Source organism: Arachis duranensis, chromosome 4 (assembly GCF_000817695.3).
Source record: "Arachis duranensis cultivar V14167 chromosome 4, aradu.V14167.gnm2.J7QH, whole genome shotgun sequence".
Classification (NCBI taxonomy): Eukaryota; Viridiplantae; Streptophyta; class Magnoliopsida; order Fabales; family Fabaceae; genus Arachis; species Arachis duranensis.
Window position 1 is genome coordinate 34,273,866 of NC_029775.3, and position 14,562 is coordinate 34,288,427.

The 14,562-nt window shown below is 36.3% G+C and overlaps 1 protein-coding gene across 1 annotated transcript; it reads right to left on the reverse strand.

Moving 5' to 3' along the window:
• Positions 1-12,779: 12,779 nt before the first annotated feature.
• LOC107484094 (protein MOS2-like) lies at positions 12,780-14,310 on the reverse strand. The gene has a single exon (XM_016104709.3). It carries the CDS (start codon positions 14,249-14,251, stop codon positions 12,866-12,868), a length of 1,386 nt encoding a protein of 461 aa, XP_015960195.1. The 5' UTR covers positions 14,252-14,310; the 3' UTR covers positions 12,780-12,865.
• Between the last annotated feature and the right edge of the window lie 252 nt (positions 14,311-14,562).

Genomic DNA, 14,562 nt, shown 5'->3' on the forward strand with positions numbered 1-14,562 from the left:
AAAAGTACATCATCAATGAAAGTAGATTGCTCATTACCTACTTTTCCAACAGCAATGATTTTACCTTTACCATCATCTCCAAAGGTCACAAAACCTCCATCATACTTATTTAGTTTGATGAAGTAAGTTGACCTTCCAGTCATGTGCTTTGAACATCCACTATCCATGTACCACATGTCCTTTTTGTTCTTGGATGCTAGGCAAATCTGCATGATGAGTTTCAAGTAGCCTTAGGTATCCAAATTAATTTGGATCCTTTGAAGTTAATCCATCTTGGTTGCCCAAGTGCATTGAAATCACAAACAACATTGTAGACTTTGTTTCCTATAATTCTCTTTTCAATGAAGCATTGTGCATATGAGTGACCAAATTTCTTGCAATTGACACAATGATTTTTTGACGTGTGTTGCTGAACTTGAGGTGAGTTATATTGCTTGAAATGATTAAAGTGTTGAAATTTTCTGGTTTTTGGAGGAGATGCATTTCTTTTGACAAACTGATTTTTATTAAAGTTATTCCTCTTTGCAAAAGCATTTTCACCAGAATTTCTTTGAACATTTTTACCTTTTGAATATGAGGTTTTGTTGTAAATGGTGGTTTCTTGAAAACAGCCTCATTTTTCGAAATATAACCCAAACCTGGCCGGTTTGAACATGGTTCAGTTTTTTGTGAAGGCTCAGTTTCACTTGTGTGTACTTCATCAAATTTTTCTTCAAATATTGGAGCATTTTCAATACCAGATTTGTTTGGTATGGTTTTGGTGTTTGATGAAGAAGCCACAAACTTTATAAAGGAAATATTAGAAACTGCATCTTCCTTGGCTATGTAGCCTAAACCAGATTTTTCAAACAATGGCCTTTGACTTGCAAGTAATTTATCTAAGTTGCTAGAACCTTGAGCAAATTTTGCTGAGTCACCATTCAGCCTTTTGATCATTTCATTTAGTCTTTCATTTTCAGCAATTAACTCATGAGAAGGATCCACAATGTGCTTTCCTTTTAATTTTTCAAGAATTTCTGTTTTCTTCAATAATATCCAAAGCACATTCAGTTTCCTTCACTTTTTCTTTTAAAAATTCATTTTCAGCTCTTAACACATCTCTTTCAGATCTACACTCATTATATTTGTCAAGCAGTTTTGATGTATTTAAAGTGAGATCATCAATAATAACATGCAAGTCTTCAATGGTTAAATCATAATAGTTTACCTCATCAAGATTGTTGTTTCCAGCCATGAAACAGTCCTTGTCATCTCCTTCAGATTCTTCTTCTTCTTCATTTGAGTCATTCTCAAGATCCTCCCAAGCTGCCATGAGTACTCTCTTCCTTTCCTTCTTTCCTTTGTCCTCCTTTTTGAGCTTTGGACAGTTTGACTTAAAATGTCCAGTTTCCTTGCAATGATGACACGTCACCTTGCTCAAGTCTATCTTTCGCTCCTTTGAACTTGAACCCTTGTATTTGCCCTTGCTTTTCATCATCCTTCTAAATTTCCTAGCAAAAAACAAAAGCTCGTCATCTGAAACACCATCACTAGACTCATTCTCTTTCGGTTCTATTTGTGACTTGAGGGCTATTCCCTTTTTCTTTGAGTCTGTATTTGTGTGTGTAGCTTCATAGACAAGGAGTTTTCCTCTCAGCTCATCATAGGTTATGGGGCTTATGTTTTTACTCTCGGTTAGGACAGTGGCAGTGTTTTTCCACTCTTTTGTGAGGCTTCTAAGGATTTTTCTCACCAAGGTTTGTTCTGCATAGTTTGTACCCATAGCATCAAGGTTGTTGATTATGATTGAGAATCTCTCAAATGCTTCATCAATGCTTTCTCCATCCTTCATGCTAAACATCTTGTACTCTTTTCGCAGCATATCAATCCTCATTTCTTTGACTTGTTTGGTGCCTTCATGTGTAACCTGGAGTTTTTCCCAGATTTCTTTGGCTGTCTTGCATCTAGACACCTTCCGGTATTCTTCAGAGCTGATAGCACAGTGAAGAAGGTTGATTGCTTTAGCGTTCAGCTCTATCTTCTTCTTGTCATCTTCATTCTATTCAGCTTCTTCTTTCGGAGTCACCACTCCATCAGCACTTGTTTTTGTTGAAATCTTGGGACCACTCACAACGATCTTCCATAGGTTGTAGTCAATGGATTGGATGAAGATCCTTATCCTTTCTTTCCAGTAGGAGTAGTTCTTTCCGTTAAAGAAAGGTGGCCGGTTGTTTGACTGGCCTTCAGTGAGGGTGTAAGCAACTGTGGTTGTGCCCAAGTTGTTCGCCATTAGATCTTTGCTCCAAGCGGTTAAGCTTGATTCTTGAGACCTTAGCTCCTGATACCAATTGAAGGTTGTGGTAGGCTTAGAGAAAGGGGGTTGAATCTATGCCTTCCTTTTTGTTGCAATTATTACCCTTTTTAAACAAGCTTTCAATTCAGGTTCTGTTTAAACACAGCAGCAGAAATTTTTGAGACAATTTATTTTTGTCTCATGAATATCAGAAAACAGAACATGACAGAGAAGAAAGAGCTAACACCAGCATGTATCCTGGTTCGGTTGCTTTGTGCTATGCAACCTACATCCGGTCTCCTCCACAACTATGGAAGAATTTCACTATAGTTAACAGTATTACATACACCAATTTCACACTCAAGTTCTAACCTAACTTGACATTGGTTATGCTAACACCTAACTATTCACTCTTAGTGCTAACCCAACTAAGAAAGGAATACCTAACAGGTACAAGATACAAGACACTTAATCAACCTAAAGAAATCAGAAAATAACTCTAGGCTTTTCCCTCAAGTGTTTCACTCAGCCTTTTTTCACTCATGGCTTTTACTTGAGTCTTTTTCACAATGCCTTTTCTCACAGAAATTACAGATTGATAAACATTGAAAAGTACATTACAATTAGTAAAACATGAAGGAGATTGACTTCATCAGCAGCCTCTTTGCTATGTGCAAAACCAGATTCGCAAACCTCAGATGCAGTTCTTCAGTATTGGCCGAATGCTTCTTTGAAAGTAAGCATTATCCAAGTAGAGGAACTTCTTTACAGAACACTGTTCTCACTCTTTGGTTTTGTCTCCTTCGTTTCTGAATGAACAGCAAACCTCTTTTATCTCATTGCATGTTGCTTGGTTCTTCTTCCAAGATCAACACCTTGATCTGTGTGCTTTACTCACACACCACATCACCTTTTTCCCAGTTAATTCCCAAATTAGAAGTTTGAGTCTGACCTTCTTTCATGACCGAAAGCCTCAGGGAGGCAAAGAAAATTATTTTCAATAGTGAAGCCCAATCTGAACCCTTGAAATACTTCTTGGTCCCCAAGAAACAATCTTGACCATTGATGTACAGTAGTGGTGAACAGAGATTGCTTTCTTCATTTGTCCCAAATTAGGGATTTCCAAGCTGTCTCTTTTTTGCTTGACCGAAGACATTTGAGCAGTATAAACAAACATTTTCAATGGTAATCCCAGATCTTGGCCATTGAAAAATAACTTGGTCCCCAAGACACATATATGACCGTAGATGCTGGTGCACGAAATTGCAATCACACTATTGCAACCCGCACAACTAACCAGCAAGTGCACTGGGTCGTCCAAGTAATACCTTACGTGAGTAAGGGTCGATCCCACGGAGATTATTGGTTTGAAGCAAACTATGTTTATTTTATTATTCTTAGTCAGGATATTAATTAAAATTATCAGTTGGAATTATTAGAAAAATTAAAGAGTGTGAATTAGTTACTTGTTGTGCAGTAATGGAGAATATGTTGGGGTTTTTGAAGATGCTTTGTCCTCTGAATCCCTGCAATATAATGCTTACTCACTTTCATAAATGCAAAGCTCCTTCCATGGCAAGCTGTATGTAGGGAATCACCATTGTTAGTGGCTACCTCCCATCCTCTCGGTGAAAACGGTCCAGATGCTCTGTCACAGCACGGCTAATCAGCTGTTGGTCCTCGATCATGTTAGAATAGGATCCATTGATCCTTTTGCGTTTGTCATCACGCCCAGCAATTGTGAGTTTGAAGCTCGTCACAGCCATTCAATCCTTGAATCCTACTCGGAATACCACAGACAAGGTTTAGACTTTCCGGATCCTCAAGAGTGGCCGCCATCAGTTCTAGCTTATACCACGAAGATTCTGATTAAGAAAGCTAAGAGATACTCATTCAATCTGATGTAGAACGGAGGTGTTTGTTAGGCACACGTTCATGGATTGAGGAAGATGATGAGTGTCACGGATCATCACCTTCTCCATAATTAAGCGCAAATGAATATCTTAGATAGGAACACGCATGTTTGAAAGGAGAAACAGAAACAATTGCATTAATTCATTGAGATGCTGCAGAGCTCCTCACCCCCAACAATGGAGTTTAGAGACTCATGCCGTCAAAGTGTATAAAATTCAGATCTGAAAATGTCATGAGGTACAAGATAAGTCTCTAAAAGTTGTTTAAATAGTAAACTAGTAACCTAGGTTTACAGAATATGAGTAAACTAAGATAGTTGGTGCAGAAATCCACTTCTGGGGCCCACTTGGTGTGTGCTGGGGCTGAGACTAAAGCTTCTCACGTGCTTGGGCTGTTTCTGGAGTTGAACGCCAGGTTGTGACGTGTTTTGGGCGCTGAACTCCAACTTGTAACCTGTTTCTGGCGTTGGACGCCAGACAGCAGCATGAAACTGGCGTTGAACGCCAGTTTACGTCGTCTATCTTCGCGCAAAGTATGGACTATTATATATTTCTGGAAAGCCCTGGATGTCTACTTTCCAACCCAATTGAGAGCGCGTCAATTGGACTCCTGTAGCTCCAAAAAATCCATTCCGAGTGCAGGGAGGTCAGGATCCAACAGCATCAGCAATCCTTTTTCAGCCTAACTCAGATTTTTGCTCAGCTTCCTCAATTTCAGCCAGAAAATACCTGAAATCACAGAAAAACACACAAACTCATAGTAAAATTCAGAAATATAATTTTTGCCTAAAAACTAATAATATTATACTAAAAACTAATTAAAACATGCTAAAATCTACATGAAATTACCCCCAAAAAGCGTATAAAATATCCGCTCATCTTTCTTCTCTGATAAAAGTAGCAGGAGGAACACAGCTCTCTTTCTAATATTTTGTTGCTGACCGAAGCAATAAGAGAGAGTGAAGACTTCAATCTTGTATGAGAAGCTTGGTGGGATCAACTTGGGTAAGCATTTCGGGCTTGGGTTTGCTTTCTTCATATTCAGCCCGTTGGTTTCTTTGGCTTTGTTTCTTTTGGGCTCCACTTGACTAACCAGCCCATTAGCCTTGATGTTTTATTTTTATTCCATTTTGGGCTGCTAGACAAAGTCTTGACCTGCATTGTTTAATAAATAATTAGTAACATATCATTATTAACACTCAACACTAATTATTTATTTTACCCAAAAATAATGTTTGTCATCACTAATTAATTTAGTTAATTTCTTAACTCAACAGTACTTTTTCTGCAACCATAGCAATTAGATCCTTCTCTTACACTAAGTTGGTCTTTGGTGCTTTCTTTTTCAGAAGTCTACATTCTTTGATATAGTGTCATTTCTTGTGACAATGATAACACTCTCTTTGTCTCTTCTTATCTTGCTTTGAATCTTTAGAAGACTTTCTTTTCTTCTTATTGGTGTTGTTTTCACCAATATAATTCACTTTTAAACTTTGAGAAATATACACAGCATCACATTTTCAAGTTTTCTTCTCCATACGTATATACCTTAGTAATTTCTCAATTGTGAAGTCCTCACCAAGATGTAAGTTTTTTCCTATAACCATTCCAAGATGAAGAAAATTTTGAAATAATTGCTCCAACTTGTAATGATTCAGGAATCACCACTTGTAGATCACGAAGTCTACTTACGAGGATTTGTAATTCATGAATTTGATCCATGACAGACATAGTATCATTCATAATAAATTCAAAATATTTCATCATAATAAACTTATTTGTTCCTTGTCGTTCGTATTGTACTTTTCTTTCAAAGACTTCCAAATCTCCAATGGTGATTGAATTGACATGTAGAGATCATAGATTCGGTCGGATAAAGAGAATATGACCTCGACACGCGAATGTATCTTCATCACGTTTCTTCTTTAATTGAACGATCTTTTCTTTCTCTTCCGGTGTGACATTTTCAGCGGCATCGGCAATTGGTGTAGTCTTTGGGTCAATCACATATGCAAGATTGAGAACCGAAAGAAGGAACATCATTTTATCTTTCCAACGGTTGAAGTTTGTTCCATCAAAGCGATCTAACTTGACAAACGCTTGATTCATGACCTTGAACATGGTGTTTTGATCTTGTGCCATCTTTAACAAATATCTCTCTAAAAATGTTGGGTATATGAAGATGGTAAGATGACAAAATTTATATTGTGTTATGGTTTTAAGGTACGATTATATCACTTTTTTTAGAGATATATTTGTCCCCATACATAGTTGATATAGGGTTGATGACAATCATCTCCCAAGATATAATGAAACCAATAAATTTCTTAATTAGCAATAATAAAAAATTCTCAATTTTCTTGAACTTAAAAAAAAAGGAGAAAATAAGACTTGACAAATAATTTTCTCTTACTATACGTTTTGAATAGAAGGGATATATATATATGTTGAATGGTTGTGACCCTTTGTCGTTGTGTGAATAGTCACAATCCTTTATTTGTTGTTATGTGAATAGACACAAAGTATCGTTTCATACACTAATCATCACATACATACATATATCACCGGTTAACAATTAACTAACTCAAAACCAGTTAAGATTTTTAACCATTCACTTAAATATTAATATTAATTATTAATAAAATTAATATTAATATATATAAAATTTGTAAATATCCTTTAGTATCTAATGTGATTAAGAGTTGAGTAAATCATATGAAGCTAACATAAAATAGCAACAGAAGGATTTGTCTGAAAGTGAAAGGGAAGTAACTTTATTCTCTAATATTTGCTTTGGCCTTGTGGAAGCTTTATCCTTCTCTAATTAACTCATTGGGTAGCTTGAGTGCTACTACTTTCTTCCGTATTGCCTTAATGGACTTGCAGTTTGAATAATACTTTTTTCCATGTTGGTTTATTAATGTTAAGATCTGGCTTGCATTGTTTCCTTGGCCTACCAAGAATTTATTGTTTATGAATGATGTTGGTTGCTGGAGATGCATGTTTATCTATTCAATCCATAAGAAAACTGCAATTAATTAAAATATTTTATCCTACTGACCACATTATAGCTATAAGTTGCATTTATTCATTCCGAACTGTGTCGTTCTGCCATGTCTTAAAGTTTACTGAATTAAATGATATCCGGGAGTCTTTTTTCTCAATAAATTAGGAAAACCTTTGGCTATTTTGGATTGAGTAGCATGACAATCTTCTTGTTTCTGTTGTTTCCTTCATTAGTTTCCTTCTATATATTTAGGACTTCTTGTTTCACTATGGTTGTACCTTCATCGCAATGCTTGGATAACACTATTTATATCTTATTAGGCAAACATGGAGCCTATGATGAGAAATCGAGAGTTAAAAGAAACAAGGATGATGCAGGTAAGTTGGTTCTCCATTACATGCTTCCTATACATGTATGATATTTTCCATTGATATGATAAAGCTTTTTGCATAAAAAATCTGTTATCCTCATAGGCTCTAAGAGAGGAGCTAGCATCTGCAGAACGAAGAGCAAAAGAGGAACGTGCCGTGCATAATGGCAATAATGCTACCAAGATAGTCTTCTTATTTCTTTTGGTCTGGTGTATTGAGTCATCTACCGCACTTGCAAGAATACAGGTAATGTAAGCATTTACTGCATTTTATTTAATTTTTAATTAGTGTACATGTCCTATTGAAACTATTTTTTTTTTGTTTGTTTTAACTTTCATTTTGGTGTTCGTCACTGGTTTCTGTTCTATTTTTGTTTCATTGTGTTTAATTTTAAATCTATAGGTGTTCTCATTCATTGGATTAGAAATCTTTGAGAATACAAAAGGATCTTGTATAGTAAATTTTAAGATTATTATAAAATGATTTTTATCATCAGAAGTCTTGAAAGCTTTTGTATTTTATTAAATTTGAAAGAGGGAAAGGAAATCCTTTCAACTCTTTGAATGCTGCTATTCGGTCTTGCTTTTTTTTAAATTACTAACAAGGTATCTGTTTTATAAATTAATCATGAGTAGTGGTACCAAATCCACATGGAAATCATCTATGTAAATAAGGCTACTACTAGTCTCCCTTTTCAATCAAGGTTAATACATTGAATTTAGTTGCTTCTCTTTTATGAGAATAGCATATGAGAGGATAGCAAAGGCCACTGAACTTGAGCAGAAGGTGGCACTTCTTTGAGGTACATAGAACAATTAATCTTTATTTATTTATTTTAAACCATGAAGGCTGGTTAGTAATTAATAATCTACCATGGAGATCTACTGAAGCTTTTGTCAACATTTTTTTAGGTAGAATGTTCATCTTTAAATCAAGAGCTTCAAGATATGGAAGCCCGGCTGCGTCGTGAACAAAAAAAAGGTCACCAGAAGAAGCAAATCAAGTTATTCAGGTATATTGTTTGCATACAAGCTAGCCATATGCTTTAATAGGTTTAACAGAAAGTTACTTGAGCTATTGTTGCAAAAAGACCAAAATAATTCTGGCACCAACTATTGGGCCATTGACACACATCATATGATGAGACTGAAATAAAATCCCTTGAGTATGTCTCTTCATATGATGTTAACACATAGAGATTGTTTATCTGTATTGCATTTTAACTTATAGGCCTATCAATAAGGAGCAAAGTTACTGCAAAACCTTTAAAATGTATCAATCTTTCAATAGAACTAATTTGTTTACATCCCCATGATAAATAATCTCTGATGTAGCTGTTTCTCTCTTTTTCTTGGTTCTTCATCTTCTTCCATTCTACTAAAAAAAAAAGAAAAGAAAAAAGAAAATGAATAGTTGGTTGATAATATCACTCAATTATTCTTTGTGATGCGCACAGTCACGTTAGTGATTTTGGATACTAAACTGCTATCAAGTATTGCTGACTGCAGCCTTACCTTTTTGCCCCCTCTGCAGGAACATATGCGACTTTCTACCCAAAATTTGCATCGAGTTATCCAAGCATTCTATTTAGGCTTGTACCTGGTGTTGATCTTTTATTAACTATATATTTTCAAGTGCACATTTACAATATGGCTGCTTAGAATGCCTTCGAATTGATTCACCAAAATAACTAAGGATGCAATGTGAAAGAGTAAAAATTTTAGAGCATTTGCTGCAGTTACAATTTAGAAAATATGTTGGGATTTGCTGAAGCTAACTCAGTTGTATCACCATGTTTATTGTAAATCTGTCAAGTGAATCCAATTCTTTCATGACATGTTTTATTCGTTGTTTTAAGTGAAAATGTATTGAGTCAAATGTAAGATACTATCCCATACCCTTGGGTTACAGCTCATAATCTCGGCTGCAGTCACAGGTCTGTCCTGAAGTTTAGTGACTACCAGGATGGACAATCCGAAGAAGCGTAGTGTTTGAATTATTAGCACAATTCCAGCATGAAACTGGCATGGTTTTGCCCTTTAGAGCATAGAGCGGGGTGGGAGAGGTGTTTGAGTGGAAAGAAGCTGTTATAGCCTTGTTGGAAAGATTTAATAGTATAACTGTATAAATAGCTCATTATAGTCAACTACGAAAAAGAGTGACACATTAGCAAGATTGATTTTGTCATCAGCAAGTTTGTATGCTTTCTCCTTCTTGGCTGTTTATGATTTCATTCATTGATATTATCATCCATGGTTTCAACTTAAAATTTTATTATATATTTTTGTTTCTTGTTTTTATTTTCTAGAATGCATTCCTCACTTTTCTATACAACAGCCACGGATTATGATGAATCATATGAACTTTTGAGTTGATGAATCATATGAACTTTTGAGTTTGGATATTGTTGAATCTGTTTGGATTCATTAATAAGAATATTTGAAGAATTTTTGCATGTTAGCAGCACCAGTACAACTCATCTGAACTGAACTGAACGTCTCAGTGAAAGGCTGAAAGCAATGATTTGAAATGTTTTTCATCACCATTTTCGGACAAGCATATTTTAAAAGAGGCTTATCATTTCATGAGGTCCCCTTTAGAAGTCATATAGTAATTCTATATTTCTAGACATGCTATATATTATACCAACAAATACTTTGTTGTATTTATTTTTGAATTAACATATTTATGAATTGTTATTTTGTGTCCACGGTTTCTTTATCACTTGTTAGCTTTGGTTTTGGCATTCTACTTTATAAGAATGCATAAATATATTTATTATTTAAATATAATATTATGTTAATAAAGAATAGATATTTATTAGAAATTTAGTTTATTTGATAAATATTTTAAAGGCTAAAATGCATAACTAAAACAACGGCATCTCAAAATTACAGAAATTTCCCAAAACAAAAATCGTTACGTCAAAGTCCCATGCACATATCTATATAAATCGAATTGACCTAATTCGAATTAGCCTTTTCAGTAGTAAATCAAATTGACCTAATTCGATTTACATGAAACATAATGAATACTAGTAAATCAAATTAACCTAATTCGATTTATAAGGGAACTAAGTAGATGCTAATAAATCAAATTGACCTAATTCGATTGACTACTGAATAACCCATATATAGTAAATCGAATCAGCTTAATTCAATTTAGTATTAGTAGTTTAGTACAGATTATTGATATTTACTACTTTTAAGTTATTTAACTTTAAAACATAAATGTCAATAAGAAAATATTGCCATTTGAATTCAAATAAAATATCAAAAAATCCAAAACGAATAAGGATAGATATCTAATTTTTATGTTTTAGTTCAAATTCCAAAAATTCTACATTTTTATAAACTTATGAATTTAAAACGGAATAATAAACGATTTCTAAAAATTTATTAAAAATCATCCTTTGACTCATTAGCATCTAAAGAATCATTATTAGAACTTTTGATGTTGAAAAAGTTAATATAAAGTATAATCCTCCAATGTGACATAGGGCTTAAAACTTGAATTTTTTCAGAGTCAGAAATAACAGATAGTTATACATTATAATATGACTAACTATATATATTTATACCATATATAATTTGAGAAATAATATATCTATGTCTTATTTTCTTCCACCCACTAACCAAACACAGTCTTGTATTCACATTTTTCAACCGGTAGTTCATGGCACAAGAACTACAACATAGTATAGTTAACAATATTTACTCTTATTTTTTAGGGAGAAAGAAATTTGTTAGACTAGAAAAGAATGTTTGATATATATAAAATACATTTTTTTTTAATAGAAGATGCTTACTTTTGTGCCACAGCTTCAAGGTCCTCCTTATAATTCTGGTTCAAGCTATCAAATATTGAGACAAACAACCTACCAATATCCATAACCTGCTCAAAAACGTAAAACAGGTTATGTACCAAAGAAACATATGCCTAAAAGTGAAATATACCTCGTGATAATGCTTCTTAATCTCCATTTCAACATCGAGACTAGTAAACTCACACAGATGTCTGTGTGTGAAGGAATCTCAAAAACACGGCCAAAATCAGCACATATTGCCATATGCTTGTGAAGCTGTGGTGATTGGGTAAGGCAAGCAGGGTGCCCTTTATAGTCCAGTCTGAAAACAACATGTCCACCCTCACTTGACCCAGCAATTAATTTTGGAGGGTGGATTTGACAAAAGCGTTCAAATAATAAGAATTGTCTGAATGCCTACCCAACAATGCAATGAAAAATGATGTGACCATTCAACTTGGCATCATGGGGAAAATATATTCTGTAAATGTCTTAGTATACGTTTATTGCAGTAACTTTAGAATTTAAAGCAACCATGATGAACAACATGCAAATCAGGAATGAACACAAATAAGTAAACTCTTAAGAAGAAAATTCAGATGAAATGCTTTACATTTTCAACTTAATGGAGAAAATTCCTTGATTAGCCGGGTTCTGAGGTCAAGTACTCTAAAGTTCAAACGTGTATCCTGATTAACACAGAACTAGTTAACCAATGGATGAAAAGAAATAAAGTAAAAGATAAGATCCTGCAAACAAATCACCCTAACAAAGGAGTCAAACAAGCTGACAAAGACCCAACACCTCCAATCAATGTACCTGAAGTGCCTTCTCAATTTCAGCTTCACTACAAGCAGCATCCTCGAGATTAATTGGTAGAGTTGGAAGGGCCCTGCTAACCCAATACAACTTCCTCACTTGAACCTCCACCTATCAGAACAAACCACATAAGCTATAGATCCTTAACAAAATGTTCAATTACTTGAAAAAAATTGAACTACAAATATACAAGTTAAGGAGAATAAGAGGAAGCCTAACCTTCACCAGCTGGCCACACATATTAGTATCTTAAACCGGCCTTTGGACAATTTGCTTGCAAGGGTAAATGTAATTGTCAAAGGTGTTTAAAATAGTCGGTTGATAACCAAAAAAAAGGTGTTGTAAATAGCTTCTCCGGCATGAATGTGAGGCAAGTGTTAAACCCTCAGCAACACAGTGACTAGCAAGCGATATCTTACCTTCTTACCTTCGGGAAGTCATGGGCAGCATTAATGTATAAATCATCTTGGTGTGCGCTACAATTAGCTAGTCCTATCATTGTAATCAAGCAATTTTACCATCTCTATCATCAAAAACAACGCCTCCCGTTTTCAATTTGATAATAATGATGAAGAGTACAGTGCAACGTATGTAAAATAAGAAAATAGAATTTTCGAACTGTATATGGTCTGTTTTTCTAATCAATGTTTATTATACACTGCAATTGATACAACAAAATCAATGCCCTAATAAGCTAGGATCCCCTATATACTCTGCAATCTGTTCAAGCTTCACATTGAGCAGCTGATGAGTATCAGCATCCCGAACAACACCAACTTCCCGAGTCAAATCCCTCTCAAGCAGGCTCCCAAAGGCGCCCTTATATTTACCAGATAGCACAAGAACTGGTCCCCCACGTCGAGGAAGCGCGGTCTCCAGCATATCTTGGGACACTCCTTGAACAATCTCTTTGCTCTCATCCATAGATATATCACAAGTCAAAGGCCCAACAACATCCAAAACCTGTGCTTTTTTCAAATACAACCGCCCTCCTTTAATGTTCTGGCTAATAACCCTAACTCTAATGTGACTTGTGAGCCAAGAAACCTGTTTCCTACCCCGCTGCTGATCACCCCCATTAGCTTCCGCTCGAGTTGTCTTCTCAACCCGGCCTCGCTCTCTCTCACGCTTATGCCTTGAAGTCTTGTCATCTTCACCCTTGTGCCGAATCCTCAGCTCCTTCAATTTCCTCAAGCACGTCTCTTCCTCAGCAGATCCCAGTTCAGCAACATCATCCACACTCACTCTAGACTCCACTTCCTCCCCACTCCTTGAAACCTTCAAAACAATCCAATCCTCCCCAATTCTCCTCACAACAATACCCTTCAATCCAGCATCTTTTCCCCCAATAATCCTCACAATCTTCTTCTCATTAACAAAACCTGCATCATTGCTCCCATTGTCTTCCCTGCTTTTCTTCTTCTGGCTCCGAACAGAACTGCGATCATCGCCAACAAATCCTAACCCTTCCTTGGCAGTCCTCCTCTTGTACTCCACAACCTTAACGTCCTCCTTGGCATTCCTCCCTATTCCCATTCCTTCTGACCACCCATATCCGGCCAGCAAGGCCTTGCCGAAACCCTCAACAGGTACATCATTGAACTCCTCGAGCCCCTGGTGATCAGGCAGCCGCTTCAAGTCGTCCTTAAACTTCTGCAGTAACGCCATCTCCGGCCGTTGACGCGGAACCCTATCATCCTCATCATCAGCGAGTTTACCGGTTTTGCCATTTTTCTCGGCGTCTTGGCGCAGGTTGAGACCGTAGGACATGTCTGTGCCGAGTTCTGCATCCGCGGCATTGGAATCGTTCTCGAATTCGAGGGATTGATGGTCAGCGTTGGGGTCAGTGACGGGAAGCTCGAGGTTCTTCATCTTCTTGGTGGGGCGCCATTCGTTCTGGATCGGGGGTATAACGGTGGCGGTTTGTTCGGTTGGCGGTTTGGAAGGGTCGAATTCGGTGACGAAGTGCTTGGAGGGTGCCGCGCCGTTTTTGGAGGAGTCGTCGAGTTTGATGGGTTTAGAGGAGGAAGAGGACTTCGAGGGGATCGAGAAGGAGAGCTTCATGGCTTATCCTTCTTCGATTGGATTTGATTGGGATACGGAAAAATTTATAGTTAAAGCGTAACTTTATTTGTTGAGGTCCAATCTTATATAATTTGCTTTTTATTTTTGTTATGGAGGTGGGATTGGGGTAGGACGGGTTATGGAACGTGTGTGAGTATTACTAGGTTGTGGTGTCAGCTAACAACAAATCGAACGGTCCAAAAAATATTGAACAAATCGGACGGTCCGTATTGCATTGAGAGATCGGAGGGTTCGAGTTCTTCCTCCGTCACGTGTCGACTCGACCTTATTTCTTACAACGGTGGCTCCTA